General features: G+C 40.0%; 1 protein-coding gene across 1 annotated transcript; it reads right to left on the bottom strand.

Moving 5' to 3' along the window:
- Positions 1-1,608: 1,608 nt before the first annotated feature.
- On the bottom strand, positions 1,609-10,497 carry LOC118470669 (mucin-12-like). The gene is made up of 4 exons (XM_035950590.2): positions 10,037-10,497; positions 5,533-8,865; positions 4,084-4,158; positions 1,609-2,393 (listed from the first exon to the last, which is right to left on the bottom strand). The coding sequence occupies exons 2-4, from the start codon at positions 8,793-8,795 to the stop codon at positions 2,174-2,176; spliced, it is 3,558 nt and encodes a 1,185-aa protein (XP_035806483.2). The 5' UTR covers positions 8,796-8,865; positions 10,037-10,497; the 3' UTR covers positions 1,609-2,173.
- Positions 10,498-13,769: the final 3,272 nt, after the last annotated feature.

Genomic DNA, 13,769 nt, shown 5'->3' with positions numbered 1-13,769 from the left:
TAAAGGTTTTGTTCAGTGAAAGCTTGGGGCTGGGTGCAAAAGAAACAAAGTACACTATAAAAAAATATCTGAAGGCATGGCCTCCACAGACTATTCTTTGTGTAAATAGTTCATGTTTCATGCATTTTGTAAACCTTATTGTTGTACATGTGGAGGCCTTATGTGCGTAAAGATAGCTTTTGTCAGTGGTGTTTGTGCCACGATAGACCTTTGTCATCAGCACCACTGAATTATTGGATTTCTGTTTAAATTTTGTAAGTTCTTCTCCTTACTATGTCAAATTCTTTGAGATGACATATGTTGTGAATTGGTGCTACGTAAATACAGTCCAGTTAAATTGAATTGAATTTCCACTTCCAAGGTCGTGGTACAGCAAGGACAGAATTCATACAGACTCTTCTTACTATAAAGGTCTTATAAGTTCACATCATTCTAAAATCTATTCATTTTTCAATACAGTTCTTTTCAGATATGCAGCACTTAACTAAATGTGTAAACAGACTTGAGACTCTCCCCTTTCTAAAGTGGAGCCTGGGATTCTGGAGAAAGATTGCTGATATTTAGCCAGTTAGCATATTAATCTAGTTTGAATTGCCAGATTTTCCTCCATCTTGCTCTTACTACCTCCTTTCCCCTCATAACCCTCTGTGCTGTACATGAGTACAAACATGCACAAGTAATACTGGAAATAGTGTTATGTGCATCAGTCCACGCAATTTTCTTTGTTTCCCATTTATAAAGCTGTGTAGGAACCCAGACAGCTAGCTGACTGTGACGAGGTATTCGCTGAATTCAACAAAAGAAAGTGTATTGGATTAGAATCGCAGACCCCACCTTTAAGATGTTCTTGTAACTCCTACAATTTAAGTGCAAAACATTATTTGTCTCCACCATAAACTATGTAGAACTGAATTTCCAGGCAAGAGATGTGTGACATTCAGTGTTTTTCCTATATGCTGCTTGATATATGCATAAGAAAGTGTGCTATCCTTTACAGTAGTGAAATGTGACAGAACTGTGCTACCTGCAGAGACTACAAGGCTTTCACAGCTGCTATGAGCACATATTTCCCTCTTGTGCCATTGTTGCAGGAATTTCATTTTCAGGAGGTATTATTTCTTCTTACAAGAATTTTAATTAAAGTGTAAGTATTGCCTGTTCAAAAATTTAATATCACAGTTTTTGCTTGGCTTACTGCTCAGATAAATTGTGTATGTGTTCCTCACTCATAAGCTTTTAACCAAAACTCTCAAGCTCATGTTCCCCTTGCATTGATAATTTATGAGCAGTTCTGTGAAACCACCCACAAGGGTTTGGTTCATGCTGCTATATTTTGCTCTTTATATCCATATGTGTGTGTCCAGGAGTGTGCTCATGTGTGCCGTGCATGTGTGCACATGAACATTTTGATTGTGACTCATGCTTCATTGCAGCCTTTCGTCATGTCATTGTTTTACTCTGAGACCTTTTATGAAGTTCAGATTGTTTGGGGATTTGGAGACCATCAGCACAATTGGCAAAAGCATAATGAATGTTTCTGTATTTTCCGCACCCTTGTGGCCAGTTTGCAGTTGTGAAAAAGGTTTAGATGCATTAAAGACGTATGTCTTAGCTGGAAAAAAAACCTTTATTTCATTCATAAATTACCAAGTTCAGTTAACAATCCGAATTAAAGAATGCTCTGGACAAATTAGGAGATTTACAGACAAATCAAGTATAACAAAACTTGTATACAGAACATTTATTCTTGGGGGAAGAAGGTACGAGGACAACTGAAGGAGAAATGTAAATTCAACTGCATTAATCATAGAAGTGCAAAGAGAAAGGAATCTCATATATAAAATTAGATATAGAAATCTATGGTGGAGCTTAACCATAAATTTTACGCAGGCATACTGACAACAAAATAGCATTAACTTTCAAAATATTAAATACTCTCTTATGGATGATACTAGATGAAGGTCACAAAGATCATGGGCAAATTAGGGTACAAAATCCTGCTTATAAGCTTTGACAGTGTGCAGGAGAGTGGAACTCTAGTGGGTAAGCGCCTAATTCAGAGTCTCTCATTCTATGGGAAAGAAAGAGTAAGAATCCCCTGCAAAAGGCTTCTGCTGGTCACTTGAAACACAGGCTAACGGCTATTAAACAGCACACAGGTATAATTAGAAGGCTACATTTGCTGAATTTTCCTCGGGATCCATTTGAACAGAGTCTTGCACAGCTTTTTGCTTTTCACCTTTGTCTTTGCTAAGTTCTTAATGATGCCATTTCTGAGCAGGCTGAAGTTCAAGGGTTGGGACAGATGCACGGAGAAATCACTGTTGCCACTGGCCGAATGATTCAGAACCTCCAAGAAGCGTCTTTCCTGCTGCCTGAAGTCGTACTCCACGCTGGTCGGACAGACAAACAGACATAGACGCAGCCCCAAAATTACTGAAACCACTCAACCATTACACAAAATGTAGCAAATTCAGCTCTTGCCAAAGATGCAAATGAACGCTTTAATGTGTCACATCTGCATTTCCAGCTCATTTTTCTGCAATGCAAAAGGCTTTTTATGCCACCAATCACTGTAAACTGTGTTGCTACAGTTCACTTTGCTCTGTGTGGTACTCCTCATGTGGGAAGCTATGTGCTTGTCAGATTTCAAAGTGGCTGATTGGTTTGGGCAGGAAGACATTTCCCGGCAGGGTATCTTTTTTTTTTTTTCTCAAGGTACACATGTCTTGTTTGAATATCCTTATCTTCCACTTGGCCTTTCAGGACCAGATGCCAATACACACAAGTCAGCAATTCAACTTATATAACATATTTTTTGTCATACAAAAGCGGTTTTGAACATAAGTAGATCAAGGAGGATGTTTTGAATATTTGAAGATAAAGGCAGTTTTAGCTTCTGCTTTTCAGAGCATGAGGCATTTTTCCAAAAAGATGATGAGAAGATTTTTAGACTTCTTAGCCTCACTTAGCCTCCTTTCCACATACAATATTCCTGGGGCATTTGTTGAGATTGGCTGTTTTTCTATTGCTTCCACCTGATGCAATATTTCAGCGAGTGGGTGCAAACCTGGACTGAATATGGAATATGAGAGCTAACCAATATTGTATGATTAGTCTTAATATGCTGCACCTTCAGTAAAAAACTTTAAAAAAAACATATGTATTTAAAGGTCTTGTCAGATCACAGGAAAAAATACCTTTTTTTAAAATCTAATGAAATATACCTTTTCACCTTCATGAGGACAAATGCACCAAACATTTTCATTATATATAAAGTGGTGTCCTCCTCAATATTGCTGCAGGATATGAAAATATCAAAATGACAAATGTCTCAGTTTAAAATGAGGCAACGTAAGATAAACTCACCTACCTCTTATAGCTCACCTCATCTAGTGAAAGTGATAGTTTTTTCATGTGACATGAAATCACTTTTCCTGCAAATTAACAATGCTTGCAGTGACTTCAGCAGGGATCATCATAAATCATTATAAATCAATCATGCAGGCTGCTTGTGTCCAACTCATTCCTCCTTGCCTGCTTGAATTTCAGAGTCCGTCTTCATCACTGTATAAAGCCACAGTATGAATAGACCGCGCCACATACAGCGAGTGCTTAAATTTGACAGTTGCTCCACAAGATTTATGGTGCGCTCATAGAGGAAAATGTAATCTTCCTGTGTATTCTGCGCAAGCAACAAACGAGCAGTACAGAGCTTTTCATTTGGTAAGCTGCCCGTACAGTAAGTCATTAATTTTCAGTGGAGTGAAGTGAACAAGCTGGCAGAGAACTGGCAACTGTACTGGCAAATTGGCTGACCCATGAATTAGACCGCGCATCTGACACTGTAAATAAAATCTATATGCTGAAATTGTCCTTTTGAAACTTGCAAAAGTCATGCATATTAATTTCTTCCTCTTAATCATTCACTATCAAAGGCTTCCTATGATCAACATCAAGGACTACCACAAAGCAAAGCACAGCAGATGTTATTTATATTCTAAAACCAAGGATTTATATCAGAGCTATTCTGCTCAAGCGTTGCAGTTGCAGTGAAAATGACCAATTTCACTATTATCTCACCTGTAGACGATACACGCAGTCTTCTGGCAGGTTGAGCAGTTTTTGAGGTCCTGTCCAGTTATGTAGCATCGCCGACTAGAATAAACAAAGCAAATTGCACACTCTGAAAAACTTCCACAACTGTCATCCTTTTTGGATTCACAGTTTAATATTCTTTCTGTTCATCCTCGCTGCTTGAGATTCATTCAGACTACCGTTAGCAGTGATGAGCTACCTAACACGCATTATGTCAGACATCAGTCGGTTTTTAGGACTTGGTTATTCTGAAACATGACCTCAGAGGCAGTCACAGCTTATTAGCGCACCACAGTGAATGAGAATGATTGACAGAGACACATTGCCAGGAGGCTGTTTTAATTCCTGTTATTTGTCCCAGAAGAGTTGTACGGCTAAATAAACCTCTCTGAGACGTGCCCCTTTGAAATGCCCAAGTAGGTTTCTGTCACACTCACAGGAAGCCCAATCACAGACCTGTGTGCAAACGTGTACCAGTGTTACAGCTTCATATCATCACACTATCAGCTCTGATTTACAGCACATTTGTAGTGGCCTTAAAACCACCTTCATAGCATCTTAACAGTATGGTCGCCTTCAAAACGGATTTGTGCAACATGTTACATCATAGTGTGAGTAGTAAGTTGCACAAAGCACACTTTGTTTCTCTTGTTGAGTTTGTTTATCCAGTCTATACTAGTTTAATGTCAGCAGAAAGTTCAGCAAACGGACACATATTTACAGCATCTAAACAAATCACAGCTACACCTCTTACAAATCACACCGAATTTTTCACTATTTTGCATTTGCTAGTAATATTTAGGAGGAAAAGTGCATTTATTTTGTCACCACGCTACTTTACAACTCTAAATGGGCACAAAGTAAAGCTGATATCTATCCTGTATCTCTACTGTATCAAATAGAAATAACCAAGAATTGGATTTTTTGTTAATAATTTCCAACACAGTATTTAATAGAACTATGGCTAAAAAAAATCATACATATACTTAAACAAATGCACACACTTAAGTTTTTGGATTGAAGGTGTGTTCAGTTCGCCAATGATTTTCAGTCACTGAGTGGTTCCAGTAAATGCAAGTGATGACTCACTGGAAAGCCAAAGATCAGCAGTGCAGGACTGCTTTTAAAGTAATTCCCTAGTCCAGATTCCGGCAGCTGTGCAGTACCTGTGTTGGACTGAATGCAATACATTAATAATTTACAAGTCATATCTGACCCTGCAGGATTAATATTTATTATTTCAACATGTTTAATGCGCTGTTAAACTACAAGTAACAGAGTCTAATATGCATCATGGAATAATTCAGCTGCGAATCTATATGTACACAAGTATAACTCTTCTATTCTGTGATGCTTTATCATAGAAGAACCAACACTCTCCAACCCCAGCACACTTACACCCAGACATGCAAAGACACACACACATCCTCTTACCCACTGGTGGGAGTGTGGCATGACTCCAGGTCATGGATAATGTTAAGCAGAGTAGTGATCCTGTCCTTGTTGGCTGCCAGGCTGGCCTCCACTGTCTCGAGCCTCTGCTGTAGGGCTGCTGATTTGCTGCACTGTGGGGAAGGCGGCAGCAACAGGGCTGCATCAGCTGGGTGGGAGTGAGCCAGGCCGGTGTCCTCTGGGCCCGGCTGAGGGGGAGCAGGGCTAAACTTCGAATCCGGCCTCACGATTGCCTCAGCCTCCCTGGGCTGGGGGCGAGGATGGGATGCCGTGCGCGTTGTTGATGACAGCAATATGGAATTACATTCAGGGCCTGTGTGTGCACAGAGCTCTCCCTCACTGCTGAACGGGGCTCGTGCAGAGAAAGAACTTGTGTGTGCTCGTGGCTGTGATGAAATATCAAAATCAGACTTTCGGTGGATTGAAGATTTTGTAAGAGGTTGGACATGTGTGTTTGAGGTCACCAGTTCACAGTTTTTTTGTGCTGTGACAGAGGATGTTGAATAATTGGGATGTGTCTGTTTATCTGTATTGTATTTAGGCTCAACATTAGCATGCCTGGCTGATGCACCTAAGGCAAACTGTTCTGTATTTGAATCCGTCTGCTGAGCTGTTTTGACTGGTGGGCATGTTGCACATTGTCCCTCATGTTCTGTTTCTGTGCATCCTTGATAATGGGCAAGCCTTTGCTGTTCTGTGTTTATGCAACCCTGCAGACAAGAGCTGCTTGGCTTAATTAGGGAAATATAATTCTGAAGGTTATTGACCTGTGATAAATTTGACTTTCCATGGGCTTTTGACTCATGCACAACTAATTCATCGATTAGATTACCATTGAATTTGCTTTTATCACAGTACAACTCCTCATTTGGATTAACGGTTGAATTAGGATCACTGCCCCGGTTATGATTTTCCAACACATTTTGTGGTTGAGATAATGCGAGCTGAGGTGTTCTGGAGTTGTTTCTCTGATTAGGAACAACCCCGCAGACACCAGATTCATTATTGTTGGGAGTTCTGATGTTTGCTGCTTGTGTGTGATGAGGTCTGCTTCTGTCGGGGGCTTCATTACAGCTAAGTACTTGGGTTGTGTCTGCTGATTGAAGCAAAGTTGTACTTGATACAGAGACGTTTTGTTGTTTTTCGGTCTGTGCAGACAACAGTGAGTCGGCTGCGGAGGCAGATTTTTTCAAATTGAATGTGGTTTTCCTGAGGGCTGTGTTTTTGTATAGAGTGCCATTAGATGTGAGAGTGGAGCTGGGAGTTGTACTTGTAGACAGCCGAGCTCTCGAGTCTAGGGGTTTAGATACACTAGATGTGGTGTGTAGAGAAGACATAGACAGATGAAGTGTAGGTTCAGAATTTGAGGAGTTAGACTGAAGGAGTAGGTGAATTTGAGCAGCCACCGACGTATGTTTAGTATTCGTAATTTGATCCGAATTAGCTTTATGATTGAAAGCGCTCTGTTGGACAACGGTGCTGTGAAGTGGACGTGCTGTAGTTTTGTGTGGTGGATTAGCAAAAGCAGGGAATCCAGCTGAGTTTACTCCACTGTCAATAAAAGACTTTTTACCTGGTGGTGTGCTGTCAGTGTTTAAAGATGGGTTCTCTTGTCGTTTATGAACATCAGATGAAGTTAAGGGTGGATTTGCGGGTGCAAGGTGTGCAGCTGATTCAGATTTTTGAATAGAATTGAAAGCGTTGGCTGGCGGTGATAATGTGGGACATTTTGGGGTCATTTGTGGGCTGTTAGTGGCATTTGTTCCGATGTTTCCTTGTGCTGTTTGTTGTGAGTGCAGGGTTTCATGTTGAGTATCACCTTTAGCAGCTATATTTTCAGTGGCTGTCACTGCAGAATTAGAAACTGCTGTTGCTTTGTGTGCATTAGTACTGGATGTATTTCCAGATCCTCCAGCTATAGTATACAAATAAGACGGTGGTGACAGAGTATTCTTAGGTGTAGCGTGCACGGATACACATACATTTTGAGGCACATTATACTGTGACTGTGTAGAGTTGCACTGTGTGGTCTTGAGGGTCTTAGGGTAAGTGTGTGAATGTGGGTTGTTTGATTTAGTAGCAGTAGCCATCTGGGGAGTGAAAGTGAGGCTTGTTGTTTGGGGGATCTTGCTGTCCTGTAGGGGTTCAGTTAAATATTTCACACCGGACTCATCCTGTCTGGTTTCAATAGTTGCTCTTGTGACTGTGATGGTTTTAGCATGTAGGATGGCATCATGTGTGTGACATAAAGTAGCTGGATTGCCTCTGGAGTGCACTGGGCATGCAGGGTGCGGTGTATTTCTATACCTCAGTTCTTCTTTAAGATATAATATTTGTGGATTGACTGTGATTTGTGTCCTTTTTTCAGAGTTTGTTATGTTCTCAGGGATTTGCTGGCTCAGATTAAGGTTCTTTTCAATAACGGGCATCTGCGTAGTGGCCGATAGTGAGGCGAGGGCTGACTTTAACTGCTTCTCTCTAAGACAAGCGTCCACGTTCGGACATTTCTCCCCCAGAATGGCAGCTCCGGTGGTTACAGACTGTCTCCCACCGCAGTAGTTGCATATTTTTTGTGGCATGCCAAAAGGTCGGGCAGCGGATAGCGGCTTCCCAGACTGATCAGCATAATGACCTTGCAGTCTGGTGTGGTCTCTTCCACGAGAGGTTGCACTTTTTACAGGCTCTGCTTCATCATCAGCTATGCTAATTCCACCGATCGCGTCCGAATCAACCACACTGCCGTTGGTGTAACGAGCAGCAGATTTAGGCCTGCCATTGCTTACATTCCCTGCAATGTGTGGATTGGTCTTGATTGCCCTGGCGTAGCAATAAGTCCCCGCACTGTTCCTCTGACAGCAGGCCACATCCTTAGAGACTTCACCTCCAAGTGCTTTGAAAGTCACTTCTTTTTTGGTCTTGGATTCCCCACTTTTCTGTTTTAAAATAGCCTTTTTCTCTTTGTCACTCTTTGTTAGCAGCAGTATCTCCTTGTATTCATTTTCCTTGGCAATATAGCTGTTGGATGTCTGAGCAATGCTATCTGAGAGTGTATCAGTTAGCTGGGTGGGTGGCCTGCTTATCCCCGGGGACGTCTGAACACCAATGCTGCAGTGAAGTCCCCATGTCTGCAGCAAGTTTCCTCCGGCTCTGTCTCCTCCCGTTGTCTTCCAGCCACGCACCCCTACCAAAGCAGGGACTCCTAAAACTGGAACCGGAGTCGTCAGGTCGGCTGCTCGTCTCCCCATCCCTTGTCTGAGCAACTCAAAACTCTGAGAACTCAAGAGAGCGGCAGCGTTTCCACACCATTAGACCCATCTAAAAAGCAAGAGAGGAACAAGTTTACAGTGAGAGACATTTGAGTTGGTGCTGTGAAGGAGGAAATCCATGAGTAAGCAGGATTAAGTTGAAACAATGCACAGAGCGAGAACTGAGACGGGGAGCTGCTTCGACGCTGCAGGGACGAAGGATAACTGGAGTTGTCAAAAGTCAATTGCAGATTTGAGATAAGATAGAAACAATTGTCCTCTCACTTTCCACTCGCACTGACATAGTGACTGGAGAAGGAACAGGAATGACACTCTGTTAACGCTGATAACAAGAGGGGACTGCTCCTGTGAAAGCAAGTGCTCTATATTGTACTAGCATTTCAAACATACAGCACAGATCCCTACTCAGCGTCTGACAGCACTCGGAATAATTCATTTGTGGAATACATTTCAAAACATAGTTCATGTGGTGAGCTCTTTCTCCTCCAGACAGTTTTCACACAGCTGTCTTCCACATTCAGCTCACCTTGGAAAGAGGCCATAATGCATACACTGATACTACAGTATAGACTTCATTAAGCTTTGTGTGCACTTAACTGGAACACCTTTTCAAAAAGGGGGCAGTTTCTATGTGTGTGTGTGTGAGAGAACGACCATGCCACCCATGAATTCATGTGTGCCAGATTTCCTGTGTGGGCAGGAGGTCATTTTAATGATTTACGCAACAACAGTTCAGTCGTCAACAACATGGCAATAATGTTTGGATTTTTGCATACCAGCAGGCATTTCATTATTGAGCAGTAAAATGCCCAGTGCGTCTGGGTTTGTGTATGTGCGTGTGTCCCCCCGCTTGCAAGCGTAGATTTATGACAAAAATTTCATGCAAATACATTCTGACACGGCTCCCTTCACTTCTTCCCCCTCTTCATTTAGGGATGTCTACATTGCAAAAAGAACATTTAGTCATCTATACCTGAAGGGACTATTATTTTGGTTGTTGTGTCATCTAATGTTACTTGAGCTCATTGAAGTGACCTATGTCTGTCGTTGCTGCTTAATCATAAGTGACAACTGTCCTGCACTGTTAATACACACACATTAAATCCCTCTTTGCTTAGTTAAAAAAAACAAAAACAAACACATATGCACACTTTTAAAATTATCACAATTTTTTTTTAAAAAATGAGAGGTGTTTCTGCAGTTCTGTTTAACAGGCGTACCTGAGTGTTTGTACGAGCTTGCTGCAAGATGTCTTGTTTTCCTGACTCCAAATGTCCGGAGCTAGTTTTCTGCTTTGTGTTTTATGTCCTCGTAAGTCCTCAAGGTTTGGAGTGACTTTGTCTTCATGTTTTCAATCCCTTGGTTGCAGAATTCAAACTCAGAGGCAGGCAGTCAGCACTGCAAAGCGATGCTGCCAAATGAGAATCCTTCTACTGCTCAGATTCTGAACTAATCTACCTTTTATTGATCAGGCATAAAGCCAAGCTGTGTCCTCCTTGTATCCACTTCTCGTCTTGTTTTGGTCCTGCTGCTCCATTCTCACTCCATAATCACAACACAGCAGTATGCTACAGTACGCTGCACACTCTGTCCTACTATGTCTTGCCTTTCTTGCCTCCTCCTCCTCCTCTTCACACTCTCCCTTTCTCTCACCCTTTCTCCCTCTCTCTCTCTTCTTTCTGCCACTGTCCTCTTTCCCAGCATTCATGTATCCTGATCTACAGCTGGGTGGAGAAAGAGAGCAAGGGAGTGAAAGAGAGAGAGGGAGAGAGAGAGAGGAAGTGACTTGCATCAGTGGGGTAGGGACTGTGTGTAAATTACCACGCAAGTTAAAAAGCAAGGAAAAGGAGCTGAGTACGACAGTGAAGCAAATGCAAATGCAAAGAAATCAGAAACAGTCTGAGCAGTCATTATGAAAAAATAACAGCAAGAAAATAATTTGAACAAATCTATATTTAGTTTGGAAAATCCCAATTAAATATGCTGTATTCAGAATAATTAAGGCCTCTAAAGAGCACCATTGCTATCAGGAAGTTTAGTTAAAAATGCATAGAAATTATCTGTAATTTCTTTATCGCCAGTGGCTCATTTTTAGAGATAAGTTAGCTCTAGTTTATGTAGGACTGAATAAGTGCATGATAATATGCATTAAATTATAGTTAACATTGCTACTGTCAGTTTATTTTTTACATTATGACTGCTGTCGCATTTCTGAGTGATAGCGTGGGCAACAAAATTTTAAGCCTTCAGTGTAGATGTTGCATTTGTCTGATCATGCACTTCCAGCATACATACTATAGTTTGTTACATATCGCCACTTTCCGACACTTTCCTACATTTAATAAAATGAACAAAAGTGGTGTAAGATAAGTACATTAACTTAAGTTCTGCATTTAACATAAAGTTTGTGGAATGTTGTCAACATTTTCAGAGAGGCAAACACTGTAGTGTATTATATTCATTAAATATGATACTTATTGCGTGAAATATGAGGTCATATGTTAAGATACTGAAAATTTACAAGACACCCAGCAGTACATGTGCACTACCATTCAAAAGTTTGGGGTCAATTAGAAATGTTCTTATTTTTGAAAGAAAAGCAATTTTTTCAATGAAGATAACATTAAATTAATCAGAAATACAGTCTAGACATTGTCAATGTGATAAATGACTATTCTAGCTGGAAACAGATGATTTTTAATGGAATATCTACATAGTTTCCAGCAACCATCACTCCTGTGTTCTAATGCTACATTGTGTTAGCTAATGGTGTTGAAAGGCTAATTGATGATTAGAAAAGTCTTGTGCAGTTATGTTAGCACATGGATAAAAGTGTGAAATGCAGAAATTGCTAATCATTGTGCATAATGAATACTTCTGATACTTTAAAGCTGGGCTATGTGTTTGTTTTTGGCATCATTGGGCAAAATTTTTACCTTACTACAACTACTTGTAAACCTTTCAAGTTTAAGTCTAGAGTGAGAAAGGGATGTGGTGATACAAGGTGTTGAACAGGAGACTTCCACTTGGAGAGTGGGGTGTGAATCCACAAAGGAATTGACTTTTAGCTTATTTGAAGTGCTGCCCATCTGGTGGGAAGGGCTTTGAATAAAGACAGGATGAAGGGCAGAGCTGCAAGGGGAGGGCTGCATATTTTCATATTCTGACATTTATTCTTCCTTTTACATGTTTCTGTTTTAATACTTGACCTTTACTTGTCGATACTAGAGTATTTGGAGGCGTTAATTTTACTTAGGAAAAGATCTAACTACTGGTCAACAATACTACAAAATAATGTGAAAAAAGCAAGCAGGGTTAAAATAAACAAGTAGAAAAGTACAAGTAAGTGATTAAATGGGCAAATTTACCTTAAAGGAAAGCGTTTCATTATTAATATTTCATGTTATTCGTATAGAAATATTTTTGCAAGCAGGAGTTTCATCAAAAATAAATACCCTGCAATGTTTGTAAAATTTATTAATCCATTTTGTGACTGGAGGGTCATATGGAGTAAAAAGGGGCTTGTCAGTCTTGATTAGAGTGATCGGCAGTAAAAGTACTTCCCTGCCAAAGTGTCCTATACGCTGTGAGCTCTGTCACTGTGAGTCCTTGCTTTACACAATCAGGATAAATTAACACAAAGTCAGCTGCAAGTCTGTAGTTTAAATCATTTCAATTTTTTTCACAAAATTATTGTGACATCCCACCAACCAACCCCAGAGCAGGCCACTGTGTGAGAGTTAATATGAATATACATCACCGCTGCTTCGTAGAAATCCACCATGAATCAACCTCCATAGAGTCTGCTTCAATTTAATTAGAGTAGCTGTCTGTCTCAGACTAAAGGGACTGATTGAATGAACTGAGGAACCCTTATTACAGCCTGTTTAAAATGACAATCTGTCTCCTTGCAAACAGCAGGTGGTTTACAAAAATTTGACAGTACAGTAGTTATCAGGATTGGATAGCATTTACTGTTTCTGCTTTGAAATAAGTCTGTGGGATGATAGAGTGGGCTGTGTTCAGTAGATTGCACTGAAATTCCATCACTGCAGCCCTGGGGAGCACGAGGCTGACTTTGTGAATAGAATATCATCCCATAGCCTCAAGGTGATTATGCAATATTGTATCAGTAAAAATGCCTACAGTGAAAACAGTTTTACTGTCACAGTAAGAGTTTTGTGTGCTTTGCATTTACACACCATAATAGTTACTTCTTCTTTGGAGAAGGAGTTAAATATTAGTATTCAGTTTCTTTACCTTAATTTAAACTTTAGAGGCCATATCCATGAAGACTGATGATAGTAGCTCCAGTTTCAGTGATGATAATAGGCTGATAATGGCTGAGGTTGGAGCTTTAGATTACACTTATTATGGGGTCAATATATAATTGAAGAGCTTTTGAAATCCATGGGATATATCTTGCATGCATTTTTATTAAAAGTTAAAAAAGTAATGTTTTTTATGGTCATTATGATCATGTCTTTGCAAATTCCATAATTATTTATTATGGAAACAATCACTTATTAATAAAAAATGACTGGATATCACTAAAATGTCAACTAAATAACCGTCTGAATTTAATAACAACCACCTTCTAACTAGCTAAACAATAATAAAATGAGCTTATTCAAAAATTGTTTTGATTGTGTTCTTTATATAAAGTTGAGATAATCATGACAGATATTTCTATTTTGGCAATATATCAAATTTTATATGGAAAATAACAAATTGTATCTGTGTCCGAGAAATCCCTCTCAAATAAGTTACCCACTACAAAAATACCTCTCTAGAAAGTGTGTTAATTCCAAATCACATGACCTGCTTCACATGATGTCATTTCCTCCTGAAGAAAAGACTGGCAAGACTCCAAGACTTTCTGAGTTATTTAATGTAATGGAGTATGTGAGTCAAGTGTGGATTTATCACATGTCAACAGGTTTACTACAATAT

This window comes from Amphiprion ocellaris, chromosome 14 (genome assembly GCF_022539595.1).
Source record: "Amphiprion ocellaris isolate individual 3 ecotype Okinawa chromosome 14, ASM2253959v1, whole genome shotgun sequence".
Taxonomy (NCBI): Eukaryota; Metazoa; Chordata; class Actinopteri; family Pomacentridae; genus Amphiprion; species Amphiprion ocellaris.
This window is presented reverse-complemented; position numbering and strand designations above follow the sequence as displayed.